General features: G+C 37.4%; 1 protein-coding gene across 1 annotated transcript in view; it reads left to right on the top strand.

Annotated features, from left to right (window-relative positions):
- LOC111502214 (uncharacterized) overlaps positions 1–19,832 on the top strand; it is a 42,788-nt gene extending 22,956 nt beyond the window's left edge. Inside the window, 7 exon segments of the mRNA XM_023156222.2 lie at positions 780–992; positions 3,830–3,991; positions 4,046–4,276; positions 8,556–9,045; positions 11,254–11,479; positions 14,414–14,697; positions 18,362–19,832. Coding sequence (XP_023011990.2) covers positions 780–992; positions 3,830–3,991; positions 4,046–4,276; positions 8,556–9,045; positions 11,254–11,479; positions 14,414–14,697; positions 18,362–18,751 — 1,996 coding nt within the window. The 3' untranslated portion in view covers positions 18,752–19,832.
- Positions 19,833–21,571: the final 1,739 nt, after the last annotated feature.

Below are 21,571 nucleotides of genomic sequence, written 5' to 3'. Positions count from 1 at the left end.
AAAGGAAAAGTAACAAAATACAGGGTCTCACCCTGGGGTTTAAAGCACTAAACCTTACAACTCCTGATCGAATTCCTATTTCTAGAAACCATGAAGGCTTTTGTATTTCATTCCTCTGATTTTTGAAATCTGAAATAGTATCAGTTCAAAGTTCAGGCAATGCTACCACCTGTTGCATCCGCCCCTTGAAGCATATACACAGAGGGTGCCTACCGATTCTTAGTATGACATTACTTTGAAAGTACCTCACTTTTCACTCTCAATTATAGGACTAAATAAAAGAAGAAGAATACTTTACGTCTATTTGTATACCTAACAAAATAAATGGTATGGACTTTGAGTAGATGTCAGCATTCTGATTATGATTTATTTGGAGTACTGCTTGACAAAAAGGGTTTCTTTGTGTTGTGATTGCTTCGCAAACAGTATAAAATGAAAAGAGTGGAAATGAAATGTAACAAGGAATACGATAGGATCTGGCACGGATCCTTGGTACCCTTCATGGCATAGTTTGGAGAACCTGGATGTTTTATTCCTCACCTTGACAGAGGTGATCCTTCGAAATCATAAAAGAATAATTCATTTAGCAATATTCTGTGATCCACACTGTCGAAAGCCCTAGAGAAATTACAGAATACTGCTGCGGACGTCTCGCCTATCATCGCAGCAACATCTGAGAATCTTTTGTCAAACCAGGTTTTGCCCAATTTCATAAGTCCGTGTACTGTTATCTTAGAAGATGTTTGTGGATACTCGATGATTTTTTTCTCCTTTTTCAGCCACGAAAAGAAGAAAATGTACTGGGAACAACTAGAGCTGCGATGCCGATCCTTCTACCAACAGCAGTCCGGCCCTTCGAGTAACCACGGTTCAGTGAGGGGGCCTTCGATGCCTCCATCGACGTACTGTAGCTGCTGCGAAGAATGTCGCTATCCCTCGGTGCCACCCGGACCCCAAGTTTATCCTTGGGATAATCATATTCCGACAGAGAGGTGAGTTTCGGTCAATCAATACTGCCTGGTCTGAAAAGTTTACGGCCTAACACATAGATAGGCGCTATTCATATTGCATTCACCGCTTTTTTAGTTAGTACTAACCTTCTAAAGAAAGCTGTTGAAATTTCATGATGATCTACTCATAAGTTTGTGAGTTATTGTGCCAAGAGTGGCACTACTTTCGTTATTTTCAAAACAATGGATCAAAAGCAAGTTAGTGTTTTAATTTAACGCTGCTTCTCGACGGGAAAAAATATCGTTCGAACGAAGCGATGGCTTGAAAAGTGTTATAAGGACTGCGCTCTATCAGAAACAACAATTAAACTTTGGTTTGATGACTTCAAACGTAGTCGTAGAGACACCTATGATACAGAACACAGTGGACGTCCGAATGAGGCAGAAGCCGCGAAAGACTGCTAAAGATAAAACTCATGACCTAAAACTTTAAAACTGGTATTCCTGTACAGAATGAAGACAATTGCTAATGAGGTGGTTTTTCGAAGTAGGTAGGTGTGAAAGTGTTCGACAGATTTCCACAATGACTAAAGAAACAATAAAGAAATAATTTAGCTAGGCTTTATCTAAAGTAGTCTTTCTCAAAGTGGGCGATAACGCCCCCTTGTGGGCGCCGGAGGCCTATAGGGGGGCAGTAAAGGGCACAGAGAAGACTGGAGGGTGTTGAAGCGGTTTAGGGGGGCGATGGCTAATTTAAAATTGTTTTTTTGCTTTTAACACAAACTTTACCGCTCCTTTACGCTTAACGCGCGTTTCCTCGTGTAACGCCATCTAGGGGATTAGACAGTAACTATTTCCTGTCCGATAGTTGTCAAACTGTACAATAGATGGCGGCAAGCTTCAATGCGAAGCGAGAAGTTTCTAGTCTTCATTCTCGAAAGTACTAGGCCCGCCCGCTGCCTCATATAAAAGCGCGCGCGCCATCCAGCCAGTAATGTCATTCGACGATATCACGAAAACAAGTGAATTTAGTTAGCGACTAGCTAGGTACGTGCGGTGGTGAATACTGTGAGTGGTGTCATTAGCAAGTTTTTAATACTCGATTCTTTACTTCGGCATTTTTGAAGACAAAATTATGTCGGAAGCAAAAAAGAAGAAAGAGCAGTATAGCGCGGAATATACAGTGCGGTCCATATGTATGGAATACATTCATTTTCAGCTTTTATTATGTAGTTTGTGGAAAAAATCTGAAACAGGTCGATTTTTATTCTTAAATTGACAATTTACATGATGAAAATATTATCCCCCTCCAGCACCCCTTCTGAATTATAGGCAGCCCCTCGAAAATTTTAAATAGCAAAGGGGGTCGTGTGGCACCTTGATGGAAAGGGATTTTAGTCCTCTGTTCAGCAATATAAAGTTTTTTAAGTTTGGTGCAATCATAACTGAGAAAATTTCTACAATTAAATTAAATGTTCAAAATGACTACCATTATTCACTTCTTGACAATGATCCATTAAACATCCCTTCAACACGCTCCTTACTAACAATTTGTAGCCACATTGCTCTTATACAAGAATAATATCGGCAGACGTGAGTTTCGCAATTTCCCTAATTTGTCAGCAGTATGCTTCAACAACGACGACTTGCTTGTTTACTGCCAACATTTGGAGAACCTACACAGTGATTTTGCAGAACGATTCCAGGACATTTTGAAATTGGAAATACTGGACTGGGTGTTGGATCCTTTTTCAAATGTCAACACAGCAGGATCACCCCAGCTGGAAGAAGAGCTCATAGAACTGATAACGAACGAGGAAATAAAAATAAAATAAAAAAATGGATACCAAGAATTTTGGCTACAAAAGCCAATCCCGCAAATGTACCCTGGATCACAATCCATCACTCAACTATTTTTGGTAGCATTTCCATCATCGTATTTGTGTGAACGTGGGTTTAGTGCTGTGGCAACGTTGCTAACTAAAAAGAGATATCGGTTGCAGATTACCGAACGCGGTGACTTACGGCTGTTTTTGAGTAATTTCGAGACTGATATTAACAAACTTCTTAAAAATCATCAAATTCATCCTTAACATTAGATTAGTTTTAAAATTCAAATTGAAATGTTTGTTTTAATAACATGATTAAAATTTTCCTGATATTACAAAATGGTGTTTTACATTACCCTCATCAGAAAATCTTGTTTTCACATGACACACATAATTTAATTATTAAAATAATGACTGCGATTGTGATTCTTAAGATGTAGTAAAGTAAACAAATTTGGGGGGCTCTAGAAAATAATTAATTCTTGAAGTGGGCGGTAGACAAAATAAGTTTGAGAACCTCTGATTTAAAGTGTTGCTTTCCCTCATTATCTTCAGTACGGATATAATTCTATTTGGAATGCGCATGGTTGCTGTTGTTAGTCTCTCCTTCAATCAATTGAATGATTCCAGTCGAAGTAAATATTGTTTTCCATAACCCTTGAAGGATTTTGGAGATTTTTCCGACGTCCCTCACGAAGTTTCTCTAGTTCTTGTACAAATCATGAAAACTGTGAACCTCAAGTTTATCCCTTGGTCTAGGCCAGCACTTCACACCCTTGATTTTCGTTGGGTCGGTCTTCATTTCCTCTTCAGCTATGAATGACTCTGATCTGGCATAAAATGCTATTTTCTCTTTGTTTCCTGGATGAACTTCAACCTAGTAACCAAGTTATGGTAGGAAACAACTAGGAACCTCACAACGATTCAGCAAGCGTCAATCCTGGGCAATGAACAGCTAATTCCCTTCTCTCTCTTTTACACAGCCGCCTATCCTCCAAGCAGAAAAGAGTTGATCCATCGTTCAAGAAGATTTATTGGCTTTCGTTTCAGATTCTGGGCCCCCGGTCGCATTGGGAATTTCTACTCGCCCAACCCAGAAGACGGACCTCCCAACAATTCGGAAGGCCCCAATAGGGGCAGAGCTTTGGGCGGATGGAGTTGGAGGAGGTTACCTTGGAGCCGAGGAAATGGAGGACAGAGCGATTCGCAGAGGTGAGTTTAGGTACACGTTTGCGTTTTGAATTCTCAACTCGAATCTGTTTTCAGAGATAACTCTCTGACCTACCAGGGAGGCATCAGCAGTGCCGACAGTCAGTATGGCTTCAGCAACAGACCTGGAGGAGACCGTACACTTCAAGAACAAATGGCAGGTTCCACGGGGTCGTATAGTATTTTGGACAATCGGCCACCTGCTGGTGGGGTCTACGTTTGGGGTCCACCTCCGCCGTATTCGAATCCAAATTCTCCAGCTAGGCGCCCTACGCAGTCTCCAGGAAGGTAATCATAAACGCCAATATCATGTTTTTTATTTTTTTATTGTGACCCACGACGTTGCTTCCCTGCAGCGGAACAAGTTAGAGGAGAGATTGGCTGAAAGGACAATTGTTTTTGCGTTACGTTCAGATAATGAAATAGCATTCTTTTGGCCACTCTATTACATACAGGGTTCTTCAAAATTGAGTCTTTGCGTGGGATCTCTGAAACGGTGAGAGATATAGTCTTCTTCTGACTATGCTAACTTGGTTAGTGAAGTGTCCGTCGAGAGATATTGCTTTACTTCTGGTGTGGGAGAAGGTACCAAAGAATCTAGTCTAGCTCTTTCAGCTCCAAAGATATACGAGAAAAACTGTGAAAAAAAATAGTTTCAATTTTAAATACGCAACTATATTCTTCACGGCAATAGAACGAGGATACCAAAGGGCAATCGCCTTCTTTGATGTGCTGGGAACCGATAAGAAGATGGATTATTGAGTCATAGAGTGCACAGGAAACCAACACACACAGAAATTATTCTGAATATAAATTCCAACCGCCAGTCAAGACAAAAAGAGGGAATAATTAGTTCTTTTGTTGAGGGAGTGCGATACTAACAGTCTCTCCGAGAAAATCAATCTTCCGATAAATCTATTCGAAGGGAATGGATATAGCGAAGCGAGTTTGCCAAATTTATTCAAGTGAGCCTGATTTCCAATGTGCTGGTGCTGTACGCGTGGTATTCAAATGAACACCCAAAGTTTAGATAATGTTCGTGTGAAGGATTAATCATCGAGGTAGGGGAGAGATAAATCGACGTAACAGATGTGTGGATAGTGGAATTTTGCCTCATGTGTAGCGACTGTATTGTTCATCCAGTTGGCAACACTGATGGATGCGTGGAGTTCAGTGATATGACGTCTTCACAAGAAATAGACGTAAACTAGAAGAGGTCGGTCGCCAAAGTACGAGCTCTCGCAAAAGACTTGTATTGTTTCGAAAACAAACACCTCTGTTTCAAACAGGGCTCAATTTTTTTATTTTCCCATTGTTGTCCTCATCGTTATCAAAACGGTATAAAGAAAACGAATCCCTTGGTGAACGGTTGTAATAAAATCTCCTTTCTGATTTATTTTTTTCTTTTCAACTCAATTTTGACAGCTGCTGTCACCAGATGCAGATTTCTCCACATCAAAATTTGGATGTTAGGCAATTGAAATCTGATCATTTGGTATACCTACTTATATTCTCTCTCATTATGTGGTTCCAGAACTGAATTTTAATCATAATTAAAATGCTTTTCATTCGCTATTCTCTTCTCGATAGATTGACAATAAGTCTCGTATTTGTTTTTGTTCTCTAACTTCTCCTTACTCTATGAGGATGGCATTTTTCTTAGTCCAAGAGAAAATGTAAGTCCAAGGTTTCAAATATAAAGAATGATAAAGAATAAAAAAACAACGTGTAAAATATTATAACAAATGTAAAATTCTATAAAATAAATGAAACTAGAACAGAGAAAATGTCGCTAATTTGACCCTGTTATTTACTTTTCAAAATTTTGCCGTTTTTTGTAATTGTAATATGAACTCTAGCTGAACTATCAGCGCTAGGAACCCAACAATATATAACCTCAAATTTGAAGTGGACTCATAACAAAATAATATGTGAACTCTCTCTCAATATCAACTGGTTAGTAAAAAAACACTCACATAACGCCTCTTTGGATGGTTCATGGTCAACCATAGGCTCCGTTGAACCGGTGTGTCTTCAACACCAACACTTTAATTTCAAACTTCCCTGTATCCATTACCGGTTTATGATTTTACTACCGATTTTTCTTAAATTTCGCACCACGCGTTTACAAACAAAATAACTTTCCTATTTAGGCCACCTCCCTCAGCTTCGAAGGCTGAGGGATGAGACCCCCGATCTCGTCTCGACGGGATCCGGTGACTGACTTTTTGTGTCTCCCGCAAAAACTACCAAGCCCTCGCGTCAGCAACGCTAGCTACAAATACCTCATCTCTGCGTTTTTTAACTTTCCCAAGCGTATGATCATCGGCAGGATGTAATATATACATTTGTTTAGTCTAGCCCAACTTGTACGTGACCACAACGATGCTCAATGGTTCGACAGTCATAAAGTTGATCAACCCCGATCTTTATGAAGTTATTACACGGTCATACGATTCAAATTGTTATCATATAAGGCAAAATTGTATTTCATCAGTTCGGACTGGGATTTGAAAACCCTGAAAAAAAATTAACCGAAAATAATAATTTTATTAACTGAAATTACAAAGAAATAACATGAAAGCAACACCTAAACAAATACAAAAAATTGAAATATCAATAAAAATTAAAATTAAATAATTAAAAAATATTATTACAAAAAATGAAAAAATAAAAATTCAAAGATTTCAAAACAAGTTATGTCACGATGTTTCGATTGTTAGTATCCACAATCATCTTTGGGTGATAACTGGACTTATTCCTCCGAGATCTGACTATTTATATGTCATTCGAGTGCTTTCACCTATCTCCTCTTCCCTCTCACTGCTTCATTGGTTTTAGCGGGAGATGACCGTTTAGCGGGAGTTGGTCGTTTTTCGCTTGATTAGAGGTTTCCATATGTCACGTATCTCTACGCTAGCTTGACTAAATGCGTTGTTGGACAACATATACGCGGCTTGCTTGAATTTTCTCCTAAACCAGTGTTCCTCTTTGTGGATGATTTCAGCTTGAGCCCACTTGACGTTATGTTGATGAGTCCAAACATGCTCTGCTATTCCGGATTTGCTGGTTTCTTCTCGCTGTGTGTGTGTTTCGAACTGTGTGCTCAGCAATGCGAACTTTCAATGGCCAATGGTATTCCCAGATCTGAAGCAGGTCCTGATGTTATACACGAACCCAATCCTTCTTATCCTTTCCGATAATCCTCTGATGTAGGGGAGTACAAGTACTGGTTGTGGCGGCTTCTCTTCCTTGTGGAGTTCTTGCTGTCTTCTAGCTAAGGCCTGTTCTACCATCACTCTGGAGTAACCATTCCGTTGAAGGTCATTTTTGATGACGCCTAGTTCCTTTTCGAGACCTTTCTTTGTATCACATAGCCCAAAAGCACGGTCTAGTAGAGTCTTGATGATTCCTCTCTTTGTCGATTGATGGTGGTTGGATTTCTGGTTCAGATACTGTCCTGTGTGAGTGGGTTTTCGATATACAGATATTTCCCATTTAGTGTCGGTCCTCTGCACCAATACGTCTGAGAAAGGCAATTCGTTGTGGACTTCCTTCTCCATTGTGAAAGTGATGGAAGGACTTACGTTGTTGATGTGCTTCAGGAAAGTGTCTAGTTCTATATTATGAAGGTGTCGCCTACGTATCTCAACCAAACTCGGGGCTTCTTCAATGGCCAGAGTTTCAAATCACTCCATATATATATTGGCTATAACAGGTGAAAGTGACGATCCCATTCGCAGTCCCTCATCTTGCCTAAAAAATTCGTCCTTCAGTTGGAAGTAGCAGTTTCGTACACAGCATCCTAGTAATTCCATGATTACTTGTATCGGTAGATTAGATTAATATGGGGCTTCTGTGCTGAACACCCACTACACTGCGACCTTTGCAGATCTATTGTGTGTGCCCTCATGTATGCTAGAGTTCCTTGTCTAGGCCCGTCCTTGTAACTAGACTCCATAGGCCAGACCTCGAGTTCCCTATATATTGAGAGGGTTGTGGTTTCTCCTCCCCTAATGTTGCAAACTTTATCGTTGACAGACCTTCGCAATAGCATAGTATGTGCACGGAGGTTTCCTCATCCTCTTGGCAAAGCCTGCATAGGGCTGTGTCTGCCAGTCCGATGTTGTTCATGTGTTTGTTGAGTCTACAGTGTCCCGTCAATAGCCCGACCAGAACTCTAGTTGATCGCCTTGTCAGACTTAGTAGGTACTCCGTGAATTGTGGCGCTGGCTCTTTAATGAACTCTTTGGCCAGTGTCATTTCCGGCGCCTTATTCCAGCATTTTCGAGATTGTTTTTCCTTCCAGTTGCTGTTACAGGTTTTTTGTATCGGAAAGTTTGTTCTATCATTCAGGTCCCCATCTTCAGATCGGTGTCAACCACCTCCAAACAAATATAAGGCAAGAGTTAAGCAGAATTCAGTCAGTACAAAAAGGTTTGAAGCAGCTATCGTGTAGCAAAAAACGATTTGCGATTTGTGTGAACTATCCATTAGAAATGTAACCATGAAGTGTTTCTGGAAATTTGGTCTCCTTTACTTGGTGTTGAAAATTGTTTTTCTTCAGATATCACCACATTCACCACCACAACCACGGCCACGAGTCCCACTGCCAAATGAACAACGAGAACAATCAGTTCCGCAACTCGCGCAGGACGAGACCCCACTTCAGCAACAAGGATAACTATGAAAACACCACAGAACCGGAAATCCACCAACCGAACGACAACAGCGAGAGCACGGACACCTCCAGCTGCGTGGACAGGGTGTCGCATACCCTCCCCGCGAGGAAAATGAAGAAGCGGACCGACATGGCGTCCGTCAAGTCCAACGTGCAGATGTCCAACAGGATCAACGTCCAGAACGTGTTCAATCAGGCGGGGCAGGACGAGAACAAGATCGGTTCGGAACACGATTACCACGAGCCCAATGTGGCGGACGGCAAAGCGGGGGATTCACAGAAGTGTCGCTTCCTGCCGAGGCTTCAAGGTGTGGAGAATGCGGGGTTTCAAACGCAGGAGAACAGTCCCCAGAAACCGGAAGCTACGGAGTCTGAGGTGAGGGCGAATGAACTGATTTTTCACATTTAGAAATGACTAGAATTGAATAATGCTACATGAGCTCACAGGTTGAGATCTGGAGTTTGTGCCGGCTTGACCTAGTCATGCATAAGTGTGGTTCCTGATCGAGAAAAAGTTGTATCAGGTTATGTTCGAAAGGTAACATTTGAGAGAAAATTGTAACTTCTGAAGAAGTCGCACACAAAGCGAGGCATTTCGTGCCGACAGGTTGGCAATACTAGCTGGTTTGTTCCCAAAATCCATAATTGACGTATTAAAACTGACAAGAGTTGTGTGAAAAAGCTCTTCAATCATCGGTTTTGATCACATAACTCTTAATTATATCTTATTTCTAGAAACCGTTATGAGCGATAGCTCATTCGATTCGAAATCACTTCTAGAAAAATGTTTTTGATGGATTTTGGTGCAGGTAAAAAATTGCAATTGTTATTAACAAAATAAGATTAAAAAAATGGTATTTAGTTTTTCGTTAATGATTCAAAAAATATTAATATTTGAGCAATTTTGAAAAAAGCTCGTTAAAGAGGAGGAAATTTCCGATGAAAAAGTCCCGACTTCCGAAACTCTATCTCCAGCTATTTCTGTGTTCACATCAAACAATGGCAGTTATTAACATAGTATATGAATTTTTTACGTAATTTGTTCATTAAATTGTTTTAAACGAATAGAGAAATTCAATATTTTTGAAATGAAAAATGATTTAAATTTTTTTTTATTTTAATTTTTAATTGTTTAAAATCGATTTTTGTATATTTCGATTGTTTAAATGATTAGTTAGTAAATAATTTTGCTTTTATAAATCATAATTTATACTTTTAAATAGTTTGGCAAAAAAAAAATTTTATGTATTATTTAATTGTTTATTAGTTTAACAATTTGTTATGAACAAATATTGACCAACGTTATAGTATTTTTCTGAAGCAGAAAAAAATTATAAAAAAACAGCTATATATAATAATTATTTTTTTATTTATTATATCTAATACTTTCTAATATCATACGATACGGTATATATAGCTGTTTTTATAATTTTTTTCCGCTTCAGAAAGAAATATAACGTTGGTCCATATTTGTTTATAACAAATTGTTAAACTAATAAACGATTAAATGATAAATAAAACATTTTTTTGCCAAACTATTTAAAAGTGCAAATTATGATTCTCAAAAGCAAAATTATTTCTTAACTAATTACTTAAATAATACAAATATAAAAAAAAATTGATTTTAAACAATTAATGATTGAAATTAAGAAAAAAACTTTTTCTAATCATAATTATCTCTAGACAACAAATAGCAAAAAAATGTTTTCAAAATATTGAATTTCTCTATTTGTTTAAAACAATTTAATAAACACCTTACGTAAAAAATTCATATTCTATGTTAATAACTGCCATTGTTTGATGTGAAAACAATATCAATTGAAAAAAAATTATCAACACATTTTAGATATTTCATTTTGCAATAGTTATAAAAATCATAATTAACAAATTAATAAATTTTTATGAATTTTTATCGCAGTATATGTATCAAGAGGGCTCCAAGAAGTTTAAAATTTATAGGCCAATTATTTATACATTTTATCCCATTATTTATGCCAACGGAAATTGGGAAAAAATTTGTTAGTTAACAATTGAATAACTTATTGAAAAATAGTGTTAAGACTTTTTTCCATTCAAGTGTTAAGAAGATTCTAGATTTTTTTCAAATTTTTAAAATGATATTTAATGTTATAAAAAAATTATTTTTTTGATAAACTCTCTTTAGCGGCAGCGCGCGCATGCCGTAACAGCCGCGCGGAACCCTATTTTCAACGTCAAATTAAAATTATAAATAATGGAGATACAGTTTCGAGAGTCGTGACTGTTTTATCGGAAATTTTCTCCTCTTTAACGAGCTTTTTTCAAAATTGATCAAATATTAATATTTTTTGAGTTATTAACGAAAAACTAAATACAATTTTTTTTTATAAATCTTATTTTGCTAATAACAATTGAAATTTCTTACCTGCACCAAAATCCTTCAAAAACATTCTTCTAGAGGTGATTCCGAATCGAATGAGCTGTCGCTCATATTTTCAGGACCTTTATCTCTATTTTTCATGTTTTTGAACTGTTTGATTAGACTATTAATATTAGCTGTAGGAGAGAAAGTGAAACAGAGCCTGATTCACTAGTTTCTTCGCAGGTATATTTTGCCGACGTGAGCAGCTGCTGCAATATCTCCGTCCGGAACGACGGACAAGATTCGTCTCTGTACGACGAAGCTTTGGAGACGCAAAAACCGAGGTTGATTTCTCTGCAGAAACCCGATGCCAAAGACGTGAGCACCAACCAGCTGCTACAGAACTTCCAGGAGAATATTTCGTCATCCACGGTCACCGAAGATGAGGACTATTTAGCTCATAGAATGGGTAAATTTATTCTTTATCATATTCTGAATTTTATCTTCACCGCTGAATTGAAATGTTGTGGACTGACTGATTCAAAGCGCGGTTTTAACCAACAGATATTTCTTGAATTAGACATAAAAATAATATCTACGTAGTTTTTTCCAACATTTATCTTATTTTTGATTCAAAAATTCACTGGTAACCGTTTTGTTTCTTCAAAAATGATTTTCAAGACAAAACCAAAGTTACGTAAAAAACGAACATTATTAAATATACTACTGGCGAGATCTACAAAGTATCATTGTTTCGAAAAATATGTAAAGAAATTAGATTTCTTTAATTTTGAATTTGGCGCGCCAATGTCAAACTTCTTAAGGTGGCGGTTCGCACCGCGACAGAACCGGAGACCGCGACCAGAGACAGAGACAGGAGACCACGACAAGTGTCTCGGTCTCTTTTTCATGTACTGTGGGTCGAGACCAAACCAAAAGACAGCAACCAAAGTGAATATTCATTCATTATTGTGGAGTCTGTTGTTAAAGTTAGTTGTGTTGTACTGTACCTATACATTATAGTGTAATGGAAAGCCAAGTAAGGTTACTACTAGAGGAAGAAGAAGACGATGATTTACTTTTATATTATTACAAATCGAAAAAAAGGCTACCTATTAAGGAATTATATTTAAGTAGAGGCCACGAAGGATCATTCTTTGACTTCGAATTTTGTTTCATTGCGTGGAACAGGAGGGTTTTCGAACAGTAACGGACTAAACATTAGAGCAAATTTAACAGATTACTTTATGTCACAGCAAGGAGCAGTGGACTGGCAAGAACAACGTGTCACACGACTTGCTTGAGTTGGTTCTACCGATGTGTTTTCTTCCTCCTAGCGTCTCCTGTCTAGCGTCTCTGTCTCCCGTCTCGGTCGCACGCGCGCACTGGCACACATACAAAGCCTTATGATAAGTACCGGTCGCGGTCTCCTGTCTCTGTCTCTGGTCGCGGTCTCCGGTCGCGGTCGCGGTGCGAACCGCCAGCTTTAGGCTGTAGTTTTTGGTTAGAGGTTAGATTTATTGGAATGTGGCGTTAAGAAAAGGGCCGAGAAATAGTTTCATATTGAGATTCATTTTGTGACTCTACAAATTGGAAAGGCGGAATAGACGTTTTATGTGGTTTTATAATACTATATCTTATGGGTTAAGATTGAAATAAACCAGTGTGTTGCTGAAATGAAAGATTTATTTTGTTAGTTATTTATCAAAGAAGATGGTGGAAAAGACTTTGGCTAAATGACAGCAGGAGCCTCGCAAGGAAAAGAAGCCGCCACAACCAGTGCTTGCACTTGCCTACATCAGAGGATTATCGGAAAGGATAAGAAGAATTGGTTCCAAGTACAACATCAGAACCTGCTTCAGATCTGGTAACACTATCCGTAGTAGCCTCACGAAAACCAGGTCACCAAATGCGGACTGCGATTCCAAGAATTGCATTTACCGAATACCCTGTGAGTGTGGAAAATCCTATATTGGTGAAACTAAGAGGCCATTAAATGTTCGCATTGCCGAGCACAAGAAACACACCCAGCGAGGGGAAACCAGCAAATCAGGAATAGCAGACCATGTTTGGAGCCATCAACACAACATCGAGTGGTCCCAAGCTGAGATCTTGCACAGAGAGGAACATTGGTTTAAGAGAAAATTCAAGGAAGCCGCATACATGCTGTCCAACAACGTATTCAGCCAAGCTAGCGTAGAGATACGCAACATATGGAAACCCATCATCAAACGAAAAATGGCCAACTCCCGCCAAACGGTCATCTCCCACTGAACCAGTGAAGCGGAAAAATGGAAAGTGGGGATAAGTAAAAGTACTCGAACGACCCATAAATAGTCATCTCTCGGAGGAATCAGTCCAGTCATCACCCGAAGACGATTATAGATACTAACAATCGTGGCTTGGAATCTCTCAACTTTTTTTATTTATATTTATTTGTATTTCTTTATTTTAGTTCAATCGTTTTAATTTTACTTGTATTTTATTTCACTATTATTTTATTTCAGGTTATTTTTGCTTAATATAACTGTTATTTTCAGCTATCTATTTTTAATTCTTCTTTTTCAGTTGGTACGGGTATTTCAAATCATTTTACATATTAGACAATGGAAGTCCGAACTAGTGAAAGTCATCATGAAACATTGTCAATCACCTTTAAACAAAAAACACCAAATAAATCTCAATATGAAACTATTTCTCGGCCTTTTTCTTGACGCCACATTCCAATAAATCTAACCTCTAACCAAAAACTGCAGACTAAAAAGTTTGACATTGCTATGCCAGTACGCAAAGCGCGCCAAATTCAAAATTAAAGAAATCTAATTTCTTCACAAATATACCAATCAAACTTAATATAGGGTCTTTTATTACAATAAAACAAAATGTGTGTGTGTGTGGGATATCATCGAAATAAGGCTGAATTTGATCGATGACATGGGTTATGCTGGCGTAGAAGGCCGTTGAGTTTTGTGACGCTGTGATGGATCTTCGATCATGTGGATTGATATCGTCCCAAATTCGACAATTTTGTTTGTTCGCGTATCCATTCATCCAGAAATGGGCATCATCATTGAAGATGAGGCTCCACAGCCCATACAGCGAGCACGCGTCGTTGTCTATGGTCGTTTACCTTCAGTTCCTGGGACAGTTGAATTTTGTACAGTTGTGGTCTGCGAAAGGCCAAGTTCTTGTTAGCAACGCAAAATCGACTGCCATTGATTCTCCCGCAAACTTTTACAGACAGCGGGGATGTTTTCGGCAGATCTTGCTTTTAAATGGAACGAACTGGTGGCACCAAGATGATTCCTAAAACTGGCGATTCAAACTTCAAAACCAATTGAAAATACTCAAATAAATAACACTTATGACCCTCCTCAGTTCATATAAGGTATCTTTACTAAAGGTAACAGGCAGATGTCGACCAGGAGCAGAATGCCGTTCCCGCTTCCAAATCCTTCTGAATTGGAGTTCACCACGGACTCGTGCATCCAGCTGCTTCCCAAAGACATATCCCAAAACAGCCTGTGCAGCAGCGTTCAAACCCCCATGACAGAAACGACAGACGACACGATATCTCCCGACGAATGCTGCAGCTACTTCCAGGAGAAATCTTGCGAGCAAACCGCCAGAAGGGGCTTCACCAACGCTTCTTTAGATCACTACCTAGCGCCGGATGCTCAATACGAGGTAAGTGTTAAACTGAAATTGTGGTTTGATAGGCTGTTTGTCATCCCATCCTTCTACAACATTCAGAATTCTAGTGTCACGTACAGGTCTCGAAAGTTTCCTTCATTCTATGGTTGTTCTTCAGGGATGTTGAGCAACACTAGGCAGTTCTGGTCTCTCAAATCGGATATAGGCTGTGTGTTCTTTTAATCGAATTTTGATTGCACGTTCAGACTGACCAATACCCTTTGGTATTACTGAAGAGAACAAGCAGTTTTGGACGTTACTTTCAAGGTTAACAAAACATGGTAAATTATCCTGTATCCAGTGAGGAATGGGCTTATTTCATGCTAAAGAAAATTATACTGGTTTGACTGATCGAGTTAGGGGTATATTATACTTATTATTATTGTTGTTTTTATTTTTATCAACAAAATATTTTTCTACACATGAATTACAACTTATCAAGACTAATCGATCTCAAAATCTCTTTATATTTGCTGAAAAAAGAATAATTCGAAAAACAAGAATTTAAATTGGCCGCGTATCTGTTGACCAATAAAATTGATCGTGTCTAGAGCGGAGTTGCCAAGTGTATTGGTTTTTAATATCCAATCACAGATCTGATGATCCAATTTGACAGACACCATTTTTGTTGTTATTGTTGTCAACAAGGTGTGAATACAACTGTAACAATTATGTAATTAAAGAACGTTTTTTTTGTAAAAGGTAGGTTAGGCGGGTGCCTATTTTGCTGCATATTCCGTGTCATTAGTTTACATTCCGAAAAATATTTTTTTCAGGTTATTTTTTGGATTGATATGTTCTGGAGTAATTCTACATTTCACTGTACATATTTTTGCTTCTCTTTTCAGTCACCATACTGCTCCTTAGCCGAGATAAAATAAAAACTGAATCAAAACTCTCCATCCTTCGATAAAAGACAAAGTCTGAAATGAATGTCATATAAATAAAAGGGACCTACTAAATATATCACTTACAGTTTCAATTTTTCATTCTTCATTTCGGTACCAAAGTATTGCAAATTTTTCAAGTAAAATTCATCGATCATTTCAAAATCTACTCTTGGTAAGTTGTCGGGAGTCAGCTTCAGCAAAACTAGGCTAAATGTTCATTTTGAAATTATTTCAACAAAAATACGAAGTTTCTGAAAACCATTGACATTAGAAAGAGCACATTGTCGCATAAACTACAGAGGGCGCTGGCTGACTGGATGACAATATGGCTAATATACCAGTAACGTTGAATTTCTTATTTTTGGTGGGTGGCATGAATGCATAATTGATTTATTTTTTAGGGTTCTTGAGCATTCGAAAACCATTTGAAAATACAGCTCGTTTAATTCTATTTAAAATCATATTTAGATAAACCCAACTCGTACTGTATCAGTTATCAAGGCAAATATTATTGTCCATTTCTATGCTCAATTCATGGAAGCGAGTGATCTTATTATTGTATATTTATTTGTTTGCTGGCTTTATTCTTAAAAAAATGAATGAATAATTACAGAAAAATTTCAATTGATCCTTCATTTTCTCAGGAGAATCACAATTTATTGGTTTATTCGGCATTGAAAATCTATGTCATATCGGATCCATTCGGCTTGTTTTTGCAACATTGAGTTTTAACTCTGTCTTAGGTGACAGCTCACATAGCAATAATTCGTTTTTTCATTGAGTTTAGTTTGTGTATGTTTTAAAAGTGTTTTAGAGATATATTTGACTATTAATATGGTGCATTCCTGTGCTGATTTTAATTGTGCGGAAAGGCACACAAAAAAAATGGCCTGATTTTTTTTTCCTGGGTTTTTAAGGTCCAAGTATTACACTCAATTCGTTATTTTCTAATTTAATATGTGTTCAATTATTTGAAACATGAATCAAAAAGTGAAAAATTTACGAGCGAAATTCAAATTTGTAAAATGCCCCACCATTGGTCGAAATGAAACGTGACGTCATACGGCATGTCCTGTCAGACACCTGTGATTTATTTTCATACATTCAGGTTTTGTTGGAGAGAAAAATTGTTTGTATTGCTATTCTAACTTAGTTTTCTAATATTTTAATGTCAAGAAATACTAAGCGTCATCAACAGCAATGACGGACAACGGTTTTGTGAAAGCCCAGTCAGATAATCTTCCAAAAATAGATGCATTCATGATAACCACATATTTTGCGTCAAACCCGGATTTTACATCTGCTGAGGTTAAGGGAGTAAAAGCTGCAAGGTAATTATTGTAAAACATGGTATTTTTAATCTAGTAAATCTGTTTTTATGCATGCACTCATAAAATTATTTCCCTCAATATAACCTCAAATGTTGTTTACATTCATTGTATGACATACGTAAATAAGGTTATGAACTTTAAGGTTATGAAACTTCATCTGGTGTACTTTTTATAGTGTTCGGACACATTGGTCCGTAAAATGGCTTTTCTTCTTCTTCCATGATTATTACGGGATATTTAAACTAAAACACCTTGTTAACTCTCAATGTAAACAATAAACTGACAGGACGTGCCCTATGACGTCACGCCTCAAGCGCCCGAGAAATAGGAGCGTTTGAACTTGTCAAATTAAACCAATATTTTTAAGATTTTATGAAAAAATAATTACTACTCTTGCAGCTATGTTTATTTTTTTTTCTATATCAAAATGAAGTGAATATTGAATAAAAAAAATTTAAAAAATGTTTGCATATTTCCTATTTTTTACCTCATTCAACCTTCCTCTCAAGTTTTGGAAGATTCAACAGATTACCCAAGCGAGCCTATAACGCTTGAATTTAGTAGCTATATTAGAAAGAGGTATGTATGTAGGGATCGTTTTTTTTATAATAAATTGCAGCTGTACAGATTGAGGACTGTAGAATAAATTGAATATTTGAAATGATTCTTGAATCAAGTTTACTATATTTTTTTGATTTTCATAACTGTATATTATAAAATAATGCATAAAATCATAGTTTAGGTAAATATTTTGTAATCTATCGACTTTGTGTACTGATTTTAGATATATAACTTATTTCCAAACATGATTTTTCGTGTACATTTCATTCCATGTGGAGAATTTGAAACGTTAACGGGTCCTTATACACTTCCATAATTAAATTGATAATTATAGGCGACGTAAATTTTACGATTTGGCAACGTTGATTATTTCTATTGTTCCTATTGGTCAATCGAAAAAGAAGCGGGAATAGGGCCGTGACGTCACCACCCTACCACATTCGATTTTTAATAATTAATTACGGGAAGACTACGGTACTTAGAGAGATGAAACAAAGTGCACTGTTTTTCAATTTAAAATTTCTATCAAGTGAACTATAAACCAAAAATCATTAAACAACCCCGTTGATCGGCAGTTAGTCTGCGACTATCTTCTTCAGATCTGTAGGGAATATAGGTGAGTGGCTGGGAAAGTAGTTCTTCTGTGACATATTTCGGATATGCACCATAAAAAAAAATCGCAGTGGTTTACATCTAGGGGAAAAGGTGTCCAGTCGATCTCCATCTCCTCTGTTCACCCAGACGTTAGTTACTTTAGGGTCTATAACGGGTCAAACGAGTATATCGGCAAAGGAGGCCCACCACGGCAAAGGGCGCTCACCTCCAGGTGGTTGATGATGAAACAAACACATACTAAGAATTCTGCTTTACTTTCAGGTCATACCCGAACAAGACGGATACAGACAGAACACGAGCAACCTCACCACCACCATATCGGGGCTGAACTACGACCAAAACTACTACAACCAGAACCCGGCAAACTTCGGTTACAACAACTCTGGATCGAAGAACGTCCCGCCTAAAACGCTGAACCTGAACCAGCAGACGAGGAGGAATATAGGCTCGAACATTTCTGCGTTGATCCAGAATTTGGGGGGCAACCCAGCAGGTCTGCTTTACGGAGACGCCAATATCGACGATGAAGTCCAAGGGCAAGGCTGCCACAGCGACGCTACCATCGATTCGGGGTGGCAGAGCGGTTCTGAGAAGACTGAGGGTAGGAAGCAGGATGCTGGAGATGGTTCCCACAAGCCCGTGAACGTTTAAGGGGTACAAAGAGGGGTTCAAATGTGTGATTGTCAACCTTATGGAGGGGAGGGAGGTTGAAGTGGAGGAGTTTGAAGATACCAAACAAATTATCCCCGGTCAAAAATCGAGGGGTTCTTGCGACTTCCTGAATTGCCGATACAGTTCCTGCTGATGGCTCTTTTTCGTTTTCATAAGGAGACCACTCAATTTGGAATGTCAGAGAGAGTATTTTTGTCAGTTTACTTCACTAAATTTACATTCTCAACGAATTAAGTTGTCGCCCAAAACTATATTTTCCGATCTGGAAATCTTGTTCGGTTCGAAAGTTGAAAGATATAATACACTTGTTCCAGCGGTTTTTCCAATCCTCAAGTCAGCTTGAAAACCTTTTTTTGGTATGTCCTTGAGCTCTCTGGGCGATTCGGTTTCAATCTCCTCAATCGCCGCAGAACGCTCTCCTTTCATGGTTCTCTTCAATCTTGGAAACAGGAAAAAGTTTGCAGGAGGGAAATCTGGTGAATTCGGTGGCTGAGGCATGATCACGGTGTTGTTTTTGCCAAATACATTACGAATAAGCTATGATGAATAGCATGTGCATTATCGTGAGCAACATCTTGACTTTTGAACGAACTAGACGTACTTTTTGTGGACTTTGCTCTTTTGGGCTTTTCCATTGGGACGATTGAACTTTGATTGATTCCTATGATTTGTCAGCAGTTATGACTCATAGAATGGGTTGACGTTCAACAATTCCTGGAAAATTTACATGCGACGGTGTTTATGGTCAAAATTCAGCAGTTTTGGAACAAACTTTGCTGCCACACGCTCTACAGACTTCGTATATCATCGTTTAATAATGAAATGGGCTCAAAACTATCTCTACCCTGCTAGTTCTAACCTCAAAATGTTAAATGGGCTCTAGACTGTTTAATGTACATATAATTTCCCTCCCAGAGTCCAGAACTTAGCCAATAATTCTGGTGAAAAAATAATGACTGTTGATAGAAATGGTATATTGTGTATGTATTGAAATTTATTTATATATCTATTCATTGACGTTGAAAACTGAAATTTTGTAAATTGTTAGAATGTTTTGTAATAAAAAATATTGTAAGTTTGTGTTGTTTTACTTCCATTGGGTATAATATTGGCCAGACTATTAATAATAATAATAATAAATATGATTTATTGTCCAAAGGAAAGCTATTATTGACAAAGCTTTTGTGAACATTTTCAGAAAGAAAAAACATAGTCAAGTGTATGAAATCAGAATATAAGCTAGTAGATTGATGAAAATATCTTGAGTCCTACCATAAAGATAAAAATAAAAATTTTGAAAGTCGCATTTTCTGAAAAACATTGGTTGAATAAAATATAAATGAAATATAAACAAATATGGTCCAAAACATAGCCTTAATTAAAATTAAGTACATCAGTACTTACTCTCAATTCATGAAAAGTTGATATTTTGGACAAACTCGAAATATTCAAATAACACCAAGAAATCGACTCCATATCATACAGGGCGTGCTAAAATTACTATTATTTCCATTGTGCATAAAAGTAATCAAAAGTTCATTTTTTCAAATGAAACCCCCTGTATATTACTCGGTAAATTGAAAGATGGTGGAAAATGCTTCAAGATGATATATCATGTCCCTATACCTAAATTGACAAGTTTTCTCAATAAAGTCGCTTCTTCAACAAACATTATCTTTTTTTTAGAATTTGGATTTAGGTAGCAGTGGAATTATCAAGCTTATAGCAGTTCGGTTACTTTTATAAGTAATTTACAAAGAGTTATGGACGGTGTTTCGAATCATCTTCCAAAATGAATGCAAATATCGATTATTGAAACGAAGTTCTTTTGAAATTATTTATTATACACATGAACGAAGTGATCAAATCATTGTCAGAACGTGTAAAAAATTCAACCAAATGTATCCTGAATTAACACCAATGAACGAGAGGAAGTTTGTAAGGTCACAAAAGAATTTCTTCAACTATAGCTCAGTTTCCAGGGAACAACTGTACCAAAAATCAGTCATTTCTTCGTAAAAAGTAAGATTTTGTGGGCTAAAACATGTGAAAGTACAGACAATAACAGAATAGGATGATTCAAAATAACAAAATTATAAACAAAATATCACATTTTCACAATAAATGCTAAAAATGTTGTCCATTACATTTTAAACATTTAAAAATGTTTTTTTGTACGCGACTTGTGGTTGCTTTTTCAATTTCCTGGGGATCCAGATCTTCAATACTCCGCACTATTCGCCGTCGCAATTCTTCTTTGGTAGGCACTGGAGTACTGTATACCCTTTCTTTTAAAAACACCCCATAAAAAAGTCAAGTGGCGTGAGATCGGGTGATCTCGGTGGCCAATCCCACGGCCCTAAACGCCTAAACCAACGATCGTCAAAGAGTTCGTCAAGTTTCCTGGAAACTTCCTGGGTGGAATGAGCTGGCGCTCCGTCCAGTTGAAACCACGAATTCCTATATTCCTCTAAAGGCAAATTTTCAATAAAATCGGTTACAGTCGTCCTTAATATTTGGAGATATGTCTCTGCATTCAGTGTGTCTTCATAAATAAAAAAGCTAATTTTATTGTTCTTCAGAATACAGAAAACATTCAGGTCAAATTTTTCTTGAAAACCTATTTCTTTTGTAACATGAGGATTATAATCAGCCCAAAAATGTTTATTCCTTCTATTGAAAATACCATCCCTCGTAAATTTTGATTTGTCGCTTCAAATTATTTTTGATAAAAATTCCCGATCTTCCTGTGTATGAATCAAAAGGATTCACAAAAATGCATTCTACGTTCGAAGTCTT

This window comes from Leptinotarsa decemlineata, unplaced genomic scaffold, assembly GCF_025532065.1.
Source record: "Leptinotarsa decemlineata unplaced genomic scaffold, Ldec_3_MD MMD2_tig00026282_RagTag_RagTag, whole genome shotgun sequence".
Lineage (NCBI taxonomy): Eukaryota > Metazoa > Arthropoda > Insecta > Coleoptera > Chrysomelidae > Leptinotarsa > Leptinotarsa decemlineata.
The sequence above is the reverse complement of the archived record's forward strand: the minus strand, read 5'-3'. Positions and strand labels throughout refer to the sequence as shown.